This window comes from Canis lupus, chromosome 5 (genome assembly GCF_048164855.1).
Source record: "Canis lupus baileyi chromosome 5, mCanLup2.hap1, whole genome shotgun sequence".
Classification (NCBI taxonomy): Eukaryota; Metazoa; Chordata; class Mammalia; order Carnivora; family Canidae; genus Canis; species Canis lupus.
In genome coordinates this window covers 49,577,606-49,592,686 of record NC_132842.1, presented here as the reverse complement: position 1 = coordinate 49,592,686, position 15,081 = coordinate 49,577,606, and the positions used below count along the sequence as shown (strand labels likewise).

The window sequence follows — 15,081 nt, the reverse complement described above, 5'->3', positions numbered from 1 at the left end:
TCAGTGGTTGAGTGTCTGCCTTTGGTTCAAGGCGTGATCCCGGGGTCCTGGGATCGAGTCCCACATCAGGCTCCCCGCAGGAAGTCTGCTTCTCTCTCTGTCTCTCTCATGAATAAATAAATAAATAAAATCTTAAAAAAATAATAAAGCAAAAGCAAACAACCAAATAAAATTTCTAGTAGAAAAATGAGAGGGAAAAGGTAAGAACAAGTCATTCATCAAACAAAGGAATATAAAGGAACGACAAACATCTGGAAAATGCTCAGCCTTGCTCATAATTAGCGAAGGTACATAAACAATAAGCTACTGCTTTGTAACTAGCATACTGTGCAGGGTATGGAATGACTCACACACCACCCACGTGCACATTAGACTTCAACTGTTAGCTGTTTTCCTTGAAGGAAGAGGCTTGCCTTTGAGAAAATGTCTGTCAAATAATCTGTCAGCCATCCTTCCACGTTCAAACGGTGTTGCAGGAAAAAGACAGTTAATTCAGCTCACGACTCTATCGCAAAGTACTTTTCCCCAAGACAACCACTGTCACAAAGAACATGCCCATTGTGACATAGAGAATATTTAAGAGAGGCATACTCAAGAGTGGCAACTGAGTAAAACTGGTAATCCGTACTACTTCATCAAAGACGTGCCTAAATGAAACCGGCTTTAAAAAACAAAACCTGTTGAGTACATGGTAGTAAGAAACATGACGGCTACTAGCAGAGTTTGCTGCCATTGCCTTTATTGAGGCTCAAGAGCCAGCAGTTATACCTGCCTCCGCTGTTGCACCACCAGTGCAGAAGTCCACATGATGAAAAGAAAAGTAACAGCTTAGTACAGTAAACAGTATCATCATTCATAAGACTGATTCATAGTATCAGTTATGGAACAGTAATAATACTCTTAAAAGGGTTTCAGGAACCCCTAGTTGTTTGTGAACTGTACTTTAAGAAGTGCTGCCCAACACATGCAGGCAATGGAGATCCATCCAATGGAATGTCATCAAATGCAGCTATTAAAGGAAATGATGCAAATGTAAAGGCACGCACAGGGAAGTATGCCCAGGTATCTACTATATTTAAATATGACCAAGGAGCATAATAGAATGGAGAGCATTTCTTACTTAGCAACTACATACAAATGTTTATATGATGTAAATAAAATCTTTGGAAAGAAACATCACGTTACAAAAGGCTGCCTTTGGGAAAGGGTATTTCCTATCATGTAATTAATTCTGTGGGTTTTAAAACAATATGTTACTTTTATAATTTAACAAAAAAGATCTTCAAAATAGGAACTTGCTACAAAGAATAATCCTTTGAAAAGGCTTCTTAATTTTGCCTCCCTCAAGATAGGCCCCTTAAAAAAAGCAGAAGGGAAAAAGGAATAAAAGAAAGTCTAATGTTCACTTAAGTTACTTAAGTAATATTACTTACTTAAGTTACTTAAGTAATGTTACTTAAGTTACTGAAAATATATTCTCCCAAATGAGGCCATATTCTTCACATATAAAGATGAAGACTTTCTTTAACGTGGAGTCAGTACCACCATGCCCAAGTTTCCAAATGAACAGAGGCAAAGTTCCTTAATTCTTCCTGATTAAGGTTCTAAGTAACAAGTCAGATAAATAAATTCAATTCAAGAAGTAATGAGGTTGCCTGCTTTCTAAAACTCAACAACAATATTGAGGTCAGCAAGCAATCAATCTGAGGTCTTAATCAAAAACAGAAACTCAGGAATCATCACTTTATTTAGTTTCAAGGGCATTTTCAAAGGAATTTTCTTTTCCAGTATCTTTTGATTACGATTATGTAGCCTACTGTGAAAGACCTTAACCTCGGGATCTCAAACTATTTTTTGATTAACATTTTAGCTTGATCACAGGAAGAACTGCTTTCTCAGGAGGATGCTTGGTTATCAATTTGTATCTTTATTACATCTCAGTTGGATTATTTCAATTCACTGTTTCCCATCCTCTTAGACTGTTTTAATGTCACTTGCAAAGTCTGCAGTTTTTAAGAGCTGAATTACCCATTAAAACAGTGTATTTCTAAGATTTGGTAAGTTTAACATCGATTTTGAGAGTCTCATTTATAAGAAAAGCTATGTTCAATCTACAACTTTAAAATATTCACTTTATACACACACACACAGTCAGCCTTAAGTTATGTGTCTTATGACAACCGTTTTTACATTTCAGTATCATCTGGAAATGAAGATAAGGATGCATTAACAACAGTATTAAAAGGTAGTTGAACTTAGGGAACATAGACTCAGGGCAAAGCATACATAAAAACAAGTAAATACTCTCAGGAAACTGACTTTATAATAAGCTAATGGTATTAAAATATATTAAAGAATATGTATACATTACTGATGGACACACATCCGAAGACAGGTCCTGTAGGTACACATAATCACTAGTGGAGGAAATATTAATTATAACGATCTATGTTTTGCACATGATGAGCATACAAAAATGTTGAATAAATACAAAAGACAAATATATTTTGAAGATGCTACTCTTGCTACTGTGTTAAGACATTCTCTTCAACACTGGATTTAACTGGCAAGTTGATTATGATGTTGGTTGGTATAGTCTCGATTCTTGTGCTTAGTGTTCTCTGAGCTTCTTAGACCTGTGAGCTCAGAGTTGTCATTAAATTTGGAAGAAATGTGGCCATTATATCTTCAAATATTTCTTTTGTTCTCCCTTTTCTCATTTGGGGACTTGAACTACGAGTACCTTAGGCTGCTTGAAGATGTCCTACATAGTTTACACCTCCATCTGTCTTTTTTTCTGTTTCATTTTGGAGAGTTTCTAACTTCTGTGTCTTCAAAATTCACTAATCTTTTGTCCCACAATACTTATCTACATTAACCCCACCAGACATTATAGATTTTAATTCTTACAGGTTCATTTCAGTCTTTTTAAAGTATCCTCAACATCTCTATTTAACATACTCCATCTCTCTTCTAACTTCTTAACACAGAGAACAGTTACAAAAACAGTTTTAATCATCTTTTCCCCAACATTTCTACCATATGATCTATTCTTGAGTAGTTACAATTGATTGATTTCCCCCTCTCAGTATGGATATCTTCTAGTTTCCCTGCTTGCCTTTAGGTCTTTATTGAATGCCAGGCATTATACATTTTGCCCTGTTACTGGAAATTTTTCTAAGACTATAGTCTTGAGTTTTGATCTAGGACATGGTTACACTGGTTGGAAACAGTTTGATCTTTTTAGATTTTTGCTTTAACCTTTCTTTGGTAGAATCAGAGCAATAGCTCATCTGGGGATAATTTTGTACCAGCACTGACATACACTTCTGAATCCTCTACCTAACACCCTATCATTTTTGAGGTTTCCATTCTGACAACAGGATCTATTCCTGTGTCTGTAAGTTCCCCCAACAGTCCTTCCTGGAAGTTCTTCCCCGGGCCGGGGGTAACTTCTACACTTGTGTGTGCTGATCAGTACTAAAGACTAAAAACTAAAGACTCACAAGGGACCCTCTAAAGATCTGGCAAGTTCTAAAGGGGCTGCTCCCTCTTCTCTGATAACTTGAGCCTCTTTGGTATCCTCAGACTGCCAGTTCCATCTCCTCAAATCAAAGAGACTACTGGACTCCCTGTGTTACTCCCTGGAACTCTCTCCAGGAAAATAAACTGTGACAGTCAGACGGCTCATGAGGTTTGTTTTCTGTTTCTCATAAATCATTATTCTTCTAATTCTGGTTTCTCATATCTTTAAAATATTTTGCTTCATATGTTTATTTTGTCTTTTCTTTTTACTTATTATCTCATATGGAAGAACAATTTCAATGTCTATTATTTCCATCTTTGTAAGAAACAACTCCAATTTAACAAATTTAGAGTCTCAGGACGCCTGGGTGGCTCAGCAGTTGAGCATCTGCCTTCAGCTCAGGGTGTGATCCCGGGGTCCAGGGATCAAGTCTCACATTGGACTCCCTGCAGGGAGTCTGTTTCTTCCTCTGCCTCTCATGAATAAATAAATAAAATCTTAAAAAAAAAAAAAATTTAGAGTCTCCAAAACAAAGGAAATTGCATCTGTCTAAAGCATTCATGATACAGGGAAAGGCTTCTCTCTTTAATCTCCCCTCACACCTCATCTTCAAATGTCATCTCCCTACACATTCAATTCACACCAGCATCCTACCTGACACATAGCTCAATGACTGCATGCTGAATGGATACTTTCATTTAATGGTTCAAGAAACTAGAAAAATGTGAATTAACCTGAGAGTCATCCTTTTACTTTTTAGGCCCCTGAGAAGCAAACTGGAAAGGAATCTTTGGAAACACTAGCATGCTAAAAACACACACTCTTGCTATGGAAGCCACAAAAGATAGATAATAATAATTCTCAGGTGAATTGGGGGGAGAGGGGTGAAGGCAACAAGTACAACCTCAAGGTTCTCTAACCTTTGGGCACTAGCCCATTGTCTCCCTGAGCCCGCAGGTGCAATTTTACTATTTCTCTCAGCCAGTCTACGTGTCATTTGGCTGGCGGCAAGGGAAACACTTAAGTAACTGGCTATACTTAAAAACAGTTTGGTTCTAAGTGCTTTAAGGTTTGCTCACTACTCGAGACACATAAAGCCTATAGGCCAAGTAAAGCCAAGTGAAGAAAAATTAGTCAGGATGGGGAGAGAGCACATTCCTATGTGTGTGAAAAAAATCAAAAGATCTACATCTAAATCCTACAGGAGAAAGTACTATAAAAGTCAAGAGATTACTTTCAATTACTCTTTAATTAGCCTCTCTAAAGAAATCTTATAAAAGGTATATATAACCTCTTCCATAAAATGTATATTCTCACCCAAACCTGCATACAATCTCATTGGTGTTTTTCAAACTCCTCCAGAAGTCAATTCACAGGCAGAATGTCAGGCTAAGAATTTCTGCCTAAATAAATGGAATATTGGTCCTAAAATTTACTTTCTCCTCCAGCTCCTGAATTAACAGTTCTGAAATGAGGGTCCATGGATGCTCCCAAACCCAAATGCGCACTTGACATTTTCTCAAGTCTTTATTTATACATGGTTATTAGAAGAACCTTATTTTTAGGCATTGATACATACACTGAAACATTTTTTTCTGAGAATAGGTATGATATAAACACAGAAAACGTCTTAAAAATCTCTAGTTTCCTTTTTAATTTTTATTTATTTATGATAGTCACACAGAGAGAGAGAGAGAGGCAGAGACACAGGCAGAGGGAGAAGCAGGCTCCATGCACCGGGAGCCCGACGTGGGATTCGATCCCGGGTCTCCAGGATCACACCCTGGGCCAAAGGCAGGCGCCAAACCGCTGCGCCACCCAGGGATCCCAAAAATCTCTAGTTTCAAAAAAAAAATCTCTAGTTTCTATGTGTCATATAATTTGTGGTAGACTTATGCTAATTACTTATGCCAAATATACTAAATGATTGCTATTCACTCAAAACATTGATTACAAGTTACAAAATAAATTTTTACAAGAAAGGTGTCCTTTGGTGTATTGTCAAAGCAATAAAAATCTTGAAGACTAAAATCCACATGAACAACTTCACTGAATAATCAGGTTAATAGTTTAGAGTGTTTTCTTGATTTTATATATAGACCACCAATATGATGGACCACAAGACACAGAATACACAGTTCCTGCTAGGACTAATTAGCTACAAAGTCAATTAGGAAAACTGTGTCTGTGTAGCACTACAGCTATTTTCCCACTGGTACTAATAAGCTGCAAGATGAGGAAAGAGGTAGTAGGTTATAGATCTAGATTTGTTTCAAGAATGAAAAGAGGAGAGGACTCTGTGATCTTAAGGCAGAGGGAAACAGATCCAATGACACAACACTCACCAAGGTGAATATAGCCGTCCAAGGACCCAAATAAAACAGGGGTATATTTTGAGAGTGAATCTTTTCAAATGAAAGGTAAAACAGAAAAAAATTTCAGTTATTTGCTTTTATATACTATTGGCTAACCGATTTTCTTAAGGTGTTTTAAATATGACAAATGAAAGAGAATGCCATAGCTAAAGAAACATTAATATGAAAAAAATAAAAATAATAATTAAAAAAAGAAACATTAATATGTAATACAAGAAATGTTTACTCAACAAAGCTTTACTGAAATATACAAAAATGTACATACATACATATCCAAAGATAAGTGACACATGGTGCCCAATTTCAGGGAGATCAGATTTGAGTTACAAGGTTATATAAGGTGGTATGGGCAGTTGAGACATAGAGAAAAGATGCTACATAAGTCCAGGAGAGACAACGATTATTTCTGTAACTAGGCATGGGTGGGAAGGGTGATCAGTGAGTGGTCATGAGGAAAATAGTAAATAAGTAAGCTGAGCAAAGGGAAAGAAGGTGAAGGGGCTACTCTACATGTAAGGACTCATCTGAGTGCTCTACCAGAGGCAAGAAACGTGTAACATGTACAGAGACAAGTCAACTGGTTTAGGAGACAGAGTGGAGAAAAGGAAGACAGGGTTCAAAAGGATGGATGGAATGACAGTGCAGAAATCTATACAATACTGTCAGGGAGTTTAATTCCTATTATAGTGGTTCACAACCCTGACTGGACACCAAAATAACATGTGAAGCTTTTTTTTTTTTTTTTTTTTTTAACATATGTAAGCCTGATTTCCAGGTCCACAAATTTAGTAGGTCTAACATAGGGAGGCAAAGGCTATGTTTTGCTCAAAGATAATAGCACCAGAAAAACAAGAAAATCTAAGTTAAAAGATGGGAAAGTTTGTGAAAGTAAGTTTGTACAAAGACCATAAAAATAAGAATAATTATGGGGCTCCAAATAAAGGTACAAAACACAATTTCCAGGAGACACGGGATGGTTAGTAAGGAAGAAGAAGAGGCTGTGATGACAGAGAAATGTCAGAGTTCAGGATTTTGGGTGAGGATCAGTTCTAAATAAGGATGAAGCCAAGATGTAGCAAGAAAGTAGAGGTGAAAAATATAATGGAACTGGGCACAGCAAGAAAAAGCAACAAAGTTCTCTAAAGTCATAACCAGCATGACAATGCACACAAGCTGAATAAGAAAGAATAGTTTCAACAATTCCGTATCTACCCTGACTACTGAATGTAATAGGGCAAGGATTCTCAAAAGGCAGTTCAGAAACTACCAATGGACTAATCTCATAATATTATCTGAAGAATAAAAATGTCTTTTGTAGGTGAATTTCAAGATTGTTGTTAATTAACTAAGAAAAACACAAAACCTTATTAGTGATGGCCAAATAGAATTCTTAGTTTTATTTTATTTTTATTTTTATTTTTTTTTATTGGTGTTCAATTTACTAACATACAGAATAACACCCAGTGCCCGTCACCCATTCACTCCCACCCCCCGCCCTCCTCCCCTTCTACCACCCCTAGTTCGTTTCCCAGAGTTAGCAGTCTTTACGTTCTGTCTCCCTTTCTGATATTTCCCACCCATTTCTTCTCCCTTCCCTTGCCAAATAGAATTCTTAATACTAGCTCTGATGAGTCTTTCTAGAGGCAAATAAGAACAGGTAAAACAATCATCCACTGGTTCTCAGTGATCAAAATCATGCTGGGAAAGTTTATAACTTCCTAATTCAACCACCAATACAGGGTGCCCTGCTAACATTACATTCTGATTGAACATTTTTAGAGCAATATTACAGAACATTTTCAAATGATAACAAGGTAACTTTCCCTCTGACAATGTATTCTCAAGTCTACTAAGTAAAAGCCTAAGGAAAGTTGATTTTAATAGGCAAGTAAAATTTCTCACGAGTTGATAACAGGAGCAACTAGGGGAGGAGGAAACGGGAGGTAAGAGGAGGTGAAGGCTAAGGCAGTCTATCTCCTCTCAACAAGAGGGAAAAGCGGTTAGCTACCTATAGGCTCTGATTTTCAGACAATTCCATTCCCACACTGCCGTACTCCTGTCCCTCTCTGATCCAGTGCTGTATCTGGCATTAGTAGCACAAGGGACAACACTCACTCAAAGGCAATAAACAAGACATGCTCAGAATTTATTACACTTGACCATGAGACTTAGGATCTGGTTATGAATTTATCATATTAAATGTAACTCAACCTAAAATGCAATTAATCTGTTTAGATGTGCTACAGCCAAAGCAGAAGACTGTGATGTTAGGTTTGCTATGTCCTGTGACCTACAGATAGTTGGTTCCATCCAAAATTTAGCTTAGATAGGCTGTAGATTCTGTTTGACCTATATAAGGGACAAGTTAAAATTTAAAACCCTTGCTAGCTAGTCACATAAATACTTGAGTCTATTGAAAGCTAAAGACTAGATTATAAATCAGTAAATATTCACCTGCAGATCTCACTCAGCGAACACAACTTAAAGTACATGTTAAAATGATATTTTCATTGGTTTGTAATATGGCATAAATGTTCTCAATTCTAATCTACCTCTTGAGAGAGATAATGGGAAGTTGAAAAATGAAAAATAATAGCTCATATTGTTGGACTAGACATAAGATAGCTCTCAATTTTTCTTTTAAAATACATTAAGATAAATATAAGGGGAGAAGAAATGTGTGGGAAATATCAGAAAGGGAGACAGAACGTAAAGACTGCTAACTCTGGGAAATGAACTAGGGGTGATAGAAGGGGAGGAGGGCGGGGGGTGGGAGTGAATAGGTGACGGGCACTGGGGGTTATTCTGTATGTTGGTAAATTGAACACCAATAAAAAATAAATTTAAAAAAATAAAATAAAATAAAATAAAATAAAATAAAATAAAATAAAATAATAAAATAAAATACATTAAGATATATTCCCATATGTGTACATAAAAGATGAAAAATAAATTCACTTCAAGTACAAATCATCTTGAAAACTGTTAACAGTTCCCAAAATGATTTTTCTCTTGAAAAAACTAAGCAAACAGAAGGCTTGCAAAGGTCTATAACACGAAGGAAAAAAAGAGAGAAAAAAGTTATTGTCAATGAAGCAAGGGGTATATTCATAAACTGAATTATTAAAACAGTAAAAATATATTTCTAGGAACACTGTATATAAAACTTCCAAGTTTCATGAATATGCTACAAATTTAAAACTAATGTGGTATTTATTACTTACTCTAAATCTTCATAAACTTGATAATAAATATTAGACATAATTATACATAAATAATTTCTTTGGACTATAAGCTCCGTTCACTGCAATATCCTCAATTTCAAAAATAGTGTATCATGTAGTAAGCATTCAATAAGTATATAAAAAACTTAAAATAATACTTACAATAAATACCCAATGTTACAAAATAATGACCGTCTTTGTGAATTATCATTAATGTTCTCCCTGAAATTGCTCTCTCTCAATGGACATTCCTCAAGTTCTAGCTCTTGATTAAGTTTTTTCAGTAACTGCAAAGTATATTTAACTGTTAAAGTAAATGGACAAATTAACAAACCATTAGTTTCCAAGCCATGCTTATCACAGGGACACGACAAATAACACTTAACTTTACAGATCTAATTCCAATTTCAGTGACCTATGGTTGCTGAGCTATGTTTTAAGCTGGTATATCTTTCCCGCAAACATGGTAGTTCCCATTCACTGTGCAGTTTCAGCAAAATGGTGTGTGGGATTTCTCAAAACATTTTTAAAAAGCTATAGAAATTTTAGAAATTAAAGTCATAAAGAATGGGTCAGACTGGGAGTCAAGAAAGCTCAGTTCTCATTTTGTTCTTTCCCAAAACCTGTAACTCTGGAGTAAGAGGGAACTTCTCTGTGCCTTGGTTTCCTCATCAGTATCTGGCCATAAAACTGTTACAGGGGTTAATAAGACTCTAAAAAAAAATCCTTTGAAAAAAGGATAATGTTTATTATGTAGCTATTATTACTTCAAAGTCCTGTAAAATGATGATGTTTGGATAGACCATTACTTGTGTTATGCTCCACTAGCACAGGTAAATGAGAAGTTAGTGTACTTTTGTTTTTAAAGATTTATTTATTTTAAAGAGAGAGCAAGGGATTGAGTGTAGCTAGGGTGGGAAGAGCGGGGCAGAGAAGGAGAAAGAATCTCAAGCAGACTCCATGCTGAGCACAGAGTTTGACGCAGGGCTCAATCCCATGATTCTCACTCAGATCACGAACTAAGCCAAAAAATCAAGAGTCAGACACTTAACCAACTGCAGCACCCAGGCACCCCAAAGTTAGATAGTTTTAATAATGTTTAAGCTTATATACTGACATTACCACCTAAAGCATCTAGTAAGTATATATGAAAGAAGCAGATCACCAGAACATTTCTGGGGCTTGAACTGAAAAAATTTGACTTAAAAGTAGGATCAGAAATACCTCATTAACATAATTTTACCTACTATATCAAATGTTTTATTAATAATGCTTTCTTAGCCAGTAACATCAAGTTGCCAGAAAGTATTAATAGGCTCAAAAACTTTTATCTGGAAAATATATCTATCATAAATGTCTCATAAGTCACACGTCACAAGAAAGAAATTATAAGCAACTTAAAATGTTAATGTATTAGCTTAATTCTTTATGGAAGAGGTCACACAATTACCATTTTACTCCTGGAGCAAAGTGGATAGGGAAAGACCTTAGAAATGAAATGAAATGCTTCAGCTGCAATGGACCTTCCATTAGTTCCCCCCAAATAAGCAGTATAAATAGGAGCAGGATCAGAGAGCAAGATCAAGATGTGTGGAAAGCTGAATAGCTTTCCTGAATGTAAATTTCATCCTTATTTTAAAACAAACTATGAGAATGCTCATAAATACATCAACCAAAGTCACCTGGCACATGCAAATCATCCACTTTTCTGAATTACAGTCACTGCTGCTATCCTCTGCTAAGCAGCTACTGAAATGCAGACACCACATTTTAGGGACTTGAAGACAACTACAGCAGTAAGTAAATCAAACTTTTAATTATGTAATTGGGGAACTAGAAAAGTAGTTATACTTTTTCTTCCTTGTAAGTAAACATTTTCATTTTAAAATGAAAAACTCTTTGACACTAGATTGCTTTTTCTTTTAAACAATAGTTCATAATTATCTACCAGCAGACACTTGCCCCTCTGAAATTACAACCAGGACACACCTAGATAGTTCTCAAAAAAAAAATTCTAATGTTTAAGACAGCACAGTTAAACAATGATATAATTATTTAAAAAAAAAAAAGCCCGTATTTATTTATACTGGTAACCCTGAAGATCCAGTGAAATTAATATTGTTATGTTACTGAAAAGTTACTGAAAAATTATCATGGTATTCATACTTATTCAAGGCTGAGGTGTAATCGGCATCAGACTAAGATTTAATTAAATCTAAGGCCTGGAAATCTTAGTAGAGATAATAGTATCAGTCTACATCAGAAAGCTACTGTGATGACTAAATTGAAATAAAATCAATCACTGGAAAAAATAATGGTTGTTCTGTAAATTAATATTGCCCATGATTGGAACAAGATTGATAAAATAACCAGCTCTCAAACTGTATTTAAAATCACAAAACTGAATAAAGGAACTTTAAGTTTTATTTCTGAAACTATGCTCTGACACTGCTCTTTAAAGTAATATTTCACTTACTTTCGAAATCCATTTAGGAGTAAAATTAATACTATAGGACATTACTGAGGATTCTATATAGGATGAAAAATAGATTTGAGTAGATGAACTGGCTAAGGGCCGATCGAGCAGACGAGATGACGTGAATAAAGTGTGTATAGGGATCCCTGGGTGGCACAGCGGTTTAGCGCCTGCCTTTGGCCCAGGGCGCGATCCTGGAGACCCGGGATCGAATCCCACGTCGGGCTACCAGTGCATGGAGCCTGCTTCTCCCTCTCCCTGTGTCTCTGCCTCTCTCTCTCTCTGTGTGTGACTATCATAAATAAATAAAAATTTTAAAAATCTTAAAGTGTGTATAAAAGCTGAGGAATGAATAGAAGCAGAATACCTGTTACTCATTTACAAGTTTAGAATCTTATGAAGGAAGACATTTTATTTTTTTCCGTAACATCAATTATATATTCAATGCTTTAAAAAGTGGAAGTGAGGAAAGAGAAAACTGTTAGGCTATACTGAAATGCTATCATCACTCTGGGAAAATGCCAAGGAAAATGCATTAAATTGTCGCCCAGTTTAAAAGAAGGCAGACGGAGCAGCGCAGTCTCAGGTCCACCCGAGGCCGAATGAAACCCCGCGGGTCAGTGTGGCAAATTCACGGAGAGAGTATCATGAGCAGACTGAAACAACAATCACCCGTGATTACTAGGTGTTCAGCAGTATCCCATGGCCATCGTATATATGGACTGAGTAAGTCATACTCCACCTTTGAGGGATATTACTGTTGTCCCCAAGTACAAGTCAGGCAAGAAGAAGGCACAATGCAACTAGTAACGGTGAGGCCAGGAGGCCAGAACAGATCCCAAAAGGAAATGGGAGAAAGTCAACCAATGTAGCTTTTTTATAACATATGTCAAAGTAAATATTTAAAAGTTCAAGATTAGGGATCCCTGGGTGGCGCAGTGGTTTAGCGCCTGCCTTTGGCCCAGGGCGTGATCCTGGAGACCTGGGATCGAATCCCACGTCGGACTCCCGGTGCATGGAGCCTGCTTCTCCCTCTGCCTATGTCTCTCTCTCTCTCTCTCTGTGTGTGTGACTATCATAAATAAATAAAAATTAAAAAATAAATAAAAAAATAAAAGTTCAAGATTACAAATAATTTTAAAGGCAGGATATTTGAGAGGTTTCTGATTTTGCTGTTGTTGTTCCCAGTTAACAGTTAATTTAAAGGAATTCCTATAAAGGCTTATAATCACAAAAAATTCATTGTGCAAATTCATGAAATAACGGAATGAAGCAATTTCAGGAAATCTTCTCAAAGCTGAAGACTGAATATTACAACTTAAATGAGTGCTGAGGGTCACATGTTTTCTGTAAGTGGAAGAACAAACTTTTACTCTGCTAAAACAAGAAAAAGCTATTTCAGATTAAGAATCAAACTCTACTTCCTGTCCTAGGATTACTGGGAAATAATCTGTATCAGGAGTTCACTCCGAATTTCAAAGCTCAGCTTACATTAATTTTATAACAAGGGATGAGCAGAGAGATGGAGAAATGGATGAACCGACCAAGAGATATTTTCAGATCTAAAGAATATAATAATAAGTGGTTTTCCCAAATTTTAAAAGCTATTTTTCAACTTACCATCTTTTTTCTCTTATCCTGTTCTGTGGGTGGTTCTTCATCTTCTGTGACTTTTGGTTCTTCCAGATGAGACATTAACATACAGCTACATTAAAAAAAAAAGTTTTAAATAAATAAAAAAGTTTGTAACATGTTAAAACAAACCCTGAAAGTCACTGAGAACTTGAATGCTTCTATGTACCAAAATATGAGGAATAGCTAGATAAGTTAGATTTATACTTTTAAGACTTAATTGCAAAAATATACCTCACTTTTTTAAAAAGGGCCACACCAAAATATTTTAGAACATACTACTTGAGAATTTAGGGTAGCAAGTTATAAGAAATTTATGTATACGTGATTTTTAAACCATACATCACTTGACAAAGCAACCTGGACTCTTCATTTAAAAAAAAAATGATACTTATAGATACTTGAAATTAAAACTTCTCTTACCACCAATCTTCAAGTCTGTGATTATACGTGTTTTATAACAATAATTTAAACAATAACATCATTAAAACAATATTAATTATGCAATAATCTACTTTGTGCTCCAAATTACTATGCTACAAGGAACTTGTTCCTGAGAGCACTTGTTCTTTCAGGACAGTTATAAATCTTTTTTTTTTTTTTTTTTATCTGCACCACTGCTCTTCACCATTAACAGAGATAATAGAAATGCAGTTTCCTATTCAGTCAATAGTTTCTCTCTTCCAGGGAGACAAGAAATAAATATTGTCTAGTGAATCAAATTGATGGAATAAACCCAAACCTCACTGCTTCCTAATTTAGAATAGTAGAATTCAGTAATTTATCAGAGTCAAAGGTTCCTAACCAATAAACTGTGGCAAAGAAAGCTTGGTTTCACTTATGTTTCATAGCAAGTGCAGAGGAAACTAACTCCTGACTCAGCTGTGTAAATAACTTTTAATTCAAGGTTCAAAACAAGTGCTGACACCAGAAACTTGGTCCAGCTCACTGTTGCAGGGGATATGAGGGTCCCTTTCTCCCTATTGCCCACCATTAAAAAAAAAACAACTTTTGAAACGATGACTTCTGACGTGGTCAGCGCATACTGGTGCATTCAAATAGTATAAAACCCTTAAACTACAATCAGAAGCAGCAAGAGTTTAACTCCTAACTTACTGCAGGGTCTTAACCTCTTGAAGCTGCAATGCTTTCATCCATCACGACATAATATGATACAGCACAACTAGCTGGCCAAGGGAGTCTGGCACAAAGTCAGAAATAATGACATTATTATCCCAGCCATGATGCTATTTAGTAAAGTGAAATGTCTAGAAAACAATCTAAGTCCCAGTTTCTATTTTAGAACCGAATAATAAGAGGGAGTTCCTTCATGCTAGCCATTTTATGGCTGCTGCAGATTTGAAATCTAACTGCAGTGAATTTGTATCTCCAGGGAAGTATGCTTCATGCTGCATGAAATTCCTTCACATTACTAACTCTGTTAATTTACCTGTATAGTAAAAACTCAGTCCTCCTCTTCCTAAGTTAAATGATTTATCGCATACACAAGAGTATATTCTGAATATAAATACATTTACACATAGCATTTTTTTTTCCAGTGACTAAGAATTATTTAGAGGGCAGTATATTTTTCCTTTGCAATTCTGCAAACTGCCTTCATTTGGGTCTCTGGAAAGTGTAAACTGAGGGGAAAAAAAGTGAATTTGAAGAACCCAAAGATAAAATTCTCTCCTACAGGAAAATTTCCAATTAAAAGTCAAATCTTATTTTTTTTGACAAACATTAAAGACAGGGAATTATGTTTTACATAAAAGGCATGATGGGAATTAATAGATTTCTAATAAGCTAAGATATGTGGGCAATAAATGTAATAATAATAAAAGTCTA

The 15,081-nt window shown here is 35.7% G+C and overlaps 1 protein-coding gene across 2 annotated transcripts in view; it reads right to left on the bottom strand.

The window, feature by feature from the left end:
• The window catches only part of IPO11 (importin 11), a 200,910-nt gene that overhangs the window by 18,028 nt on the left and 167,801 nt on the right, over window positions 1-15,081 (bottom strand). The window contains exons 29-30 of one of the 2 annotated variants that reach the window (XR_012031275.1): window positions 13,222-13,306; window positions 9,288-9,429 (exon numbers count right to left, since the gene is read on the bottom strand). Coding sequence is in view for 1 of the 2 variants with exons in the window: in XM_072826605.1 (XP_072682706.1) it covers window positions 13,222-13,306 (85 nt within the window). In the remaining variant the exon portion in view is untranslated. The remainder of the gene's footprint in view (window positions 1-9,287; window positions 9,430-13,221; window positions 13,307-15,081) is intronic. The other variant, XM_072826605.1, reaches the window with a different exon arrangement.